General features: G+C 47.9%; 1 protein-coding gene across 5 annotated transcripts; it reads right to left on the reverse strand.

Annotated features, from left to right (window-relative positions):
* Window positions 1-346: 346 nt before the first annotated feature.
* Window positions 347-5,534, reverse strand: LOC136541352 (sulfoquinovosyl transferase SQD2-like). 5 transcript variants are annotated; one of them, XM_066533195.1, is made up of 8 exons: window positions 4,005-4,124; window positions 3,707-3,820; window positions 3,390-3,481; window positions 2,841-3,311; window positions 1,727-1,815; window positions 1,508-1,584; window positions 1,362-1,418; window positions 348-1,245 (listed from the first exon to the last, which is right to left on the reverse strand). In XM_066533195.1, the coding sequence occupies exons 5-8, from the start codon at window positions 1,748-1,750 to the stop codon at window positions 729-731; spliced, it is 675 nt and encodes a 224-aa protein (XP_066389292.1). In that variant the 5' UTR covers window positions 1,751-1,815; window positions 2,841-3,311; window positions 3,390-3,481; window positions 3,707-3,820; window positions 4,005-4,124; the 3' UTR covers window positions 348-728. The 5 variants fall into 5 exon arrangements, with proteins under 5 accessions (XP_066389288.1, XP_066389292.1, XP_066389291.1 ...); XM_066533194.1 differs by having other exon boundaries at window positions 1,891-3,311; XM_066533193.1 differs by lacking the exon at window positions 3,707-3,820 and adding an exon at window positions 5,141-5,158 and having other exon boundaries at window positions 1,727-3,311; window positions 4,005-4,122.
* Between the last annotated feature and the right edge of the window lie 256 nt (window positions 5,535-5,790).

Consider the following 5,790-nt stretch of genomic DNA (forward strand, 5'->3'; position numbering starts at 1 on the left):
TTAAAGATCATGTATCCAATCCCTTCAATTCTCAAACCGTGAAAATTACCACCTGCTCTGGTTTGAAATGGCTCTTAAGGTGGGTTCATCCTTTTTTATTTTAAAAAAGATATGTTTTTTAGACCATGATAAATCTTGAGAAAAATCCTAAATATAGATCAAGGCATGATAAATGGAAATAAAATATTTAGAGTTCATGGAAATATCTCTAGAAGCTTCCAAAAATAGATTAAGTTTATAAAAATGAGAAAAATATCTAGAAAAAACCCGAAACATCAAAATTTTCCTTTAAACTTTCCTCGTAAAAAAAAGAGGAAATTTATTTTGCAATCACTCTTCGAGTACAAGTTTGAAACACTTTAATTGCAGCTCGTTTCACCTTCTTTGCTACTAGAAAGAGAAAGCAAGCTGACTGAATGAATACAAAAAACTATTTATTATTCAAGATATATTATTATCATTGTCGACTGCAGACCAATTTCCTACTAAAGGATCAATACTACTGCTATATTGTGTAGCAAGCCAAGAAGAAGCATTACATAGACACGGACGATTTACAATCTAACAATCCTAAACTGTTCATTATATTCTTCAGTGAATCGGAATGCTGAAGCTTGAGCTTCCTCCCCTAATCCTGAAACATATCCAATCATCTGCCATAGCGTCCTTCGCCCATTTTATACAAGGAAAGGGAAAAAAAAGGGACCATCAACCATAATAGCCTCCTCCTATGATTGCTTTGCTACGACATCGGCATTGGCAGCCCCAGGTGTTGTCGGCCTCAGCAGCCGCAACACCCACTGGAGAGGTCGCAGCAGCTGTGCCCTCTTCTTGCGCCAGAACCAGATCGCAGCAGTGTACTGCTCGTTCCGGATCTTCCTCGTCGCTGCTCGCCAGTCAAACTTCTCCGTCTCCTTCCTGGCAGCCCTCCCCATGGCCTCCCTCAGCTCCTCGCTCGACAGGAGCTGCTCGATCTTGCCAACACAGTTATCCACACCCTGGTGTGTACAGAAAGCTGGTCTTCCCTCCTGATCCTCAGGTATGATATCAGGTATTCCTCCGGCGCGAGCCCCCACTACCGGAACTCCCGATGACATGGCCTCCAGTACCACAAACCCCAGCGTCTCTGACTCGGAAGGCATCACAAACACATCCCCGCTGGCATAGGCCTGTGATAGATCTTCACCTTGCAGCGTGCCCGTGAACACCGCCAGCATACCTGAGAACATCTGCTCAAGCTCAGCCCTGCACAGAAAGACAGAATCACATTCCCCCCTTTTTCAAATCTTCACCCACTAATCTACAAGGAAACTAATTCACTTCTTGGTTCAATACTAAGGGCCAGGGATAACAATGCTAACCTGAATGGGCCATCTCCAATAAATGTGATCCTTGCTCCTGGAAGTCGGTCCATGACTCTGCAAAATAGCAAACCTACGATCCAGCATCAACCTTGTACATACCATAGTCCATAGCATTCAAAATACCAGGCACATAAAGGGCTCACCTCTTAAGAAAATCCAAGCTTTTTTCAACTCCTAAGCGCCCAACATAAAATATAAGTGGCTTTTCTGGTTCGCCATTTCTGCTCCAACGAAAACCAGAACACATTAGCACCACAGTTAGGCATGTGTATCTAAGAAAATATTTTCTCATCACCGTAACCACACTCAGACATTGAAATGGACAAATACAAAACTGTGCGAGGGGAAGAAGAATATACATATGTTAGCCTTGAACGCATTTCCATATTGCGAAAACGAGGATGGAAGCTTTCTGAGTCAACACCCTTGTTTCAAAGGCATATTTTATTGGCTGGAAACATGCACCATTTGAGAGACGGTACAATTAACAAGAACAAGAAACTACAGATAGATTAGTTAAGTAAACCTGCTGTAACACGGGTAAGCCTGGACGAAAAACTCGAAACTCGCTCGTTAATGGCTCGGCTCGAGCTCGACTCGTTTTATAATGACCCAGCTCGTTTTATAACGAGCTAGCTCGATTTATAATGAGCCAGCTCGAGCTGGCTCACGAGCTGCTCGTGAGCCATAACAAGCCAGTCAATTCACAAGCCAACAACTAAAATTAGCTCGGCCCATATGGCCATACATCCCTCGGTGGCCTTGGCCCAGGCCAATCCTGAAACCCTAAGCATATACACCACACGTCCACACCACCAGCACCAGCCACCAGGCAGTCGACACCAGGCCACGGTCTTTTCCCTTTCCCCTCACGTCGCCGCACGCACTGGATACATGAGCCGCCGCATGCCGCTGTTCCTCACCCCGCGCAGGCACGTCGCATGCAGCTCCTCTCCGGTCTCCCATCTCCGCACGCAGGACGCAGCTCGCCAGCTTGCGGGCATCTAGTTCGCCCCATCCCATTCCCATCTCGAGCTAGTCATGGAGGATGAGGAAGAGTCCCCAGGGATGCTTCCTCCGGTGGCACCCAGTCTTGAATCGAGGAGCAACCACAAGAAGATGCCGTCTTCAACAGGCAATCGCGGTGGCCACGACCGAGGTCGAGGATCCGTAGTCGCGACGTCCATTGCTCCATCACCATTGGCCTCCATATCAACAGACACGGACACGGTATGTATTTTTTTTTTGTTCATGCTTTGATATGTAGGATGCAGCCTAGAATTTGTGTGATTCGTGTGAATATGTACAGGAATACAGGATAATTGATTTTGATCTGTAGACTGTACGTAGTCCAGTTGTGTAGCATAATTGATTTTTGACTACCTGTTCTGTGTAGCACTTGGAACCTTTAGCGAAGGATGAAGACCATAGAGAGAACTTTGACATGAATGCTGATATATCAGTAAGTCTACAAACCTGATCAGTCCACCACTCAAGCTGCTGCTCATTTATTTTGCTTCGTTCTTGAGATGTCTAAACTGTATGAGTATGACTATCGTGGACTCATGGTCATGGTCATGGTCGTGGTGGGCTGCCTTTAAACTTTGACGAATTGTGGATCAATCGATGGATGGATTATATTCTCCTTTGTTAAATTTATAAGTACTTTATGTTTGTTGCTCACTTGCTTTTATAATCTCCCTGTAATGTGTTTGGATGATTTGGCTCGCGAGCCAAACGAGCTAGCTCGAGTTTTTTAGTGAACCGAGCCGAGCTGCTCTTCTAGCTCGTTTGTATAACGAGCCAAGTCGAGCCAGTATGTTAACGAGCCAAGCTATAACGAGCCGAGCTGGCTCGATATCCAGGCCTAAACACGGGCAGCTTGAAGATCCCTGCCCATAGCAACGGATGGTACCAGTGTGAGGTCCGCAGCTCGGTGCAAGAATTCTATATCAAGTGGGAAACATATCAGTCACTTAATCACGCAAAGGAAATGTATTCCTGCGATAGATGATTGAAACTTACTTATAATTAGCCACATGGGCTTGACAAGCCAGCTGAATGTATATCTAGGTATATAACTGCCATAATCATAAGGATCAGTTGTCCATGCAGCCCTGCAGGTAAAAAGTATGTGCTATAGGATATGATTCGAATAAGAGTCCTCTACAGAATGCTGACAAGTCCGAACAATGATTTTTAAGGACCCTCTGATTAGGTTGAGGTGGTTTTAAGCATTCAGCCAAGCTAAGAGAAGACAACTCTGTTTTGTTCCAGTTGCCATTCTCTTGGTGAAGTGAACATTCAAATTGTCTCGGTTATGAAATACAAGAAATACTCACAGGTCTTGTTTTTGTTTTCACTTTTGAAATTTGAGGTTCGACAATGAGTAAAGGCAATAAGACAATTTCTTTTGCCCATTTCTTGTGCAGAACAGCAGAAGTGCTACATGTATGCTGGTGAAAAGCAGTATGTGAATGTGAGAGCAGCAGTATGCCACTGGCAGTGGAGAGCGGTGAATAAATCTGATTCAGTTGTTTGACAATTGAGACACATACCTGCCAAGAAGAAAAGAAGCAGTTTTAGCAGAATATGAAGAGGGGAGGGGATACAGTAGTGAGTAAGTGTAGTGGAAATGACCATTATCCCAGGGGAAGAGGCATGAATAATGTCAGGCTTGAATCTAGCAACTTCTCCGATGATTCGAGGACTGAGGGCCAGCGACAGCGGAACCTTTTGATACCAGGGGCAAGGGAAGCTGGGATCAAATCAAAGAGGGTAGGGCATTGTTATTATTATTGGTGGTATTAGCATTCAGCATAGTGGCGGACCCAGCCCGAGAATGGACTTAGGGCGAACTGAGGCTACAAAAATTTGGCTAAAAAAAGCAACATATATATATATATATATATATATATATATATATATATATATATATATATATATATATATATATATATATATATATATATATATCTTCAATAAAAGTTGTAAAACAACAAACAAAAAATTGGAATCCACAACATGCTTCAGTTTGATAGTTATAGTACCATTTACAAAACCTGTCAATTTTAAAGACAAATCAATAGGAAATGACATTATTTAATCACAAAAGAATGAGTTCATCTCCTCACCAACCATGAACCATGAGCAAAAACTCTTAAATCGTTCAGCCACCTCAGGGACGACCTCGAGGTCGAGCAAAGGAGAGCCACAGAGGTGTCGGCCGATGGGCACAGCAGCTGAGCAGCGCACATCTACACAGGGGCCGCCGGGCACAGCCGCAGCCGCAGCCGCTGAGCCACCGGGTGCCGGCTGCACACGCGCGAGAGGCTAGCTAGGGGCATCGGGCCAGGTCACCAGTAGGCGGGAGGCGGGACCGAGAGGCCGGGGAAGCCAGCGACTCGCCGCCGAGGCGCCGAGCCTGGGAGCGCCGCCGCCTCGTCGTTCTGCGCTTGACCTTGCCGAATGTCGAGTGGGAGAGGCCAAGCCACCAGGGAGAGCGGCTGTAAGGCCGCTGGCCACGTGATGGGCCAATCCGCCCCAGCCCAAGAACTCAAGCTTGCGTCGACTGCTCTGCCTCTCCTCCGCTCAGGGCTCAGATCTCGTCTTCAACCTCCGCTTCGGGCAGTCGGGCGGCGATTGTCAGCACTCAAGTCTCCGAGGGTGGGGGACAGGGGCAGTAGGTAGGGCGGCCGCCCTATGGGTCGGTCCGCCTCTTCAGCAGCAGAGAACGATAGGGAGCAGATAGAAGGGGGGAAAGCTAGCAAGCTCACCTCCATGAGCCAATTAGCTTGGCCCCGTGGAATTCCTGAGGCACGCCCTCGTGCGTGGTGACCACAATCACCTCGTCGCCCATCTCCCGGAGGGACTTGATGAAGTTCTGGAAGCGGTTCTTGTAGCCGGAGACGTAGGCGAAGGGCGAGGGCTCGACGAAGAGGGCGATGCGGCGAGGCCTGGACTCCGGCGCCTTGTGTTGGGCTCATCTCCGTCTCTATCGTGGGCAGGCTCAGGCTCGAGGTCCGGGTTCCGGCGTCAAGACGGAGGAGGACGGCGATGAGGCGCACGGAATGGGGCGGAGAAGCAACCTTCTCATCTTCTCAGGGGATGCCGCGGGGAGATGCAGGCAGATGCGAACCGCGAGGTGGGTGTGGGGGGGGGGGGGGGGGGGGGGGGGGGGGGGGGGGAGGAGAGGAAGGAAAGGCCCTTGTAGGCAGCGAAGGAGGCGGTTTGGGCGCTAGGATGGCCGCCGCCATGCTGGCCGGCCCTGCCTCTCCCTCTCGTGTGCTCACTGCTAAGACTGACAGAGCGGCACAGCACAATTTGACTATCCGATACTGTATCGTACTATATCGGATGATATGATCCAGCAAAGCAATGAAAGAAAGAGAATGATTTCGTGCTGACTGAGCTAGGCTTGCTGCTA

Source organism: Miscanthus floridulus, chromosome 3, assembly GCF_019320115.1.
Source record: "Miscanthus floridulus cultivar M001 chromosome 3, ASM1932011v1, whole genome shotgun sequence".
NCBI lineage: Eukaryota > Viridiplantae > Streptophyta > Magnoliopsida > Poales > Poaceae > Miscanthus > Miscanthus floridulus.

Excerpts from the sequence above, each read along its gene's own strand:
- LOC136541352 (XM_066533191.1), bottom strand. The coding sequence starts at position 5,223 with ATGGGCGACGAGGTGATTGTGGTCACCACGCACGAGGGCGTGCCTCAG. Across the intron at positions 1,586-5,140 it reads AAGCTAATTGGCTCATGGAG|AAATGGCGAACCAGAAAAGC; the intron begins GTGAGCTTGCTA and ends TCGTTGGAGCAG. Across the intron at positions 1,419-1,507 it reads AGCTTGGATTTTCTTAAGAG|AGTCATGGACCGACTTCCAG; the intron begins GTGAGCCCTTTA and ends GCTATTTTGCAG.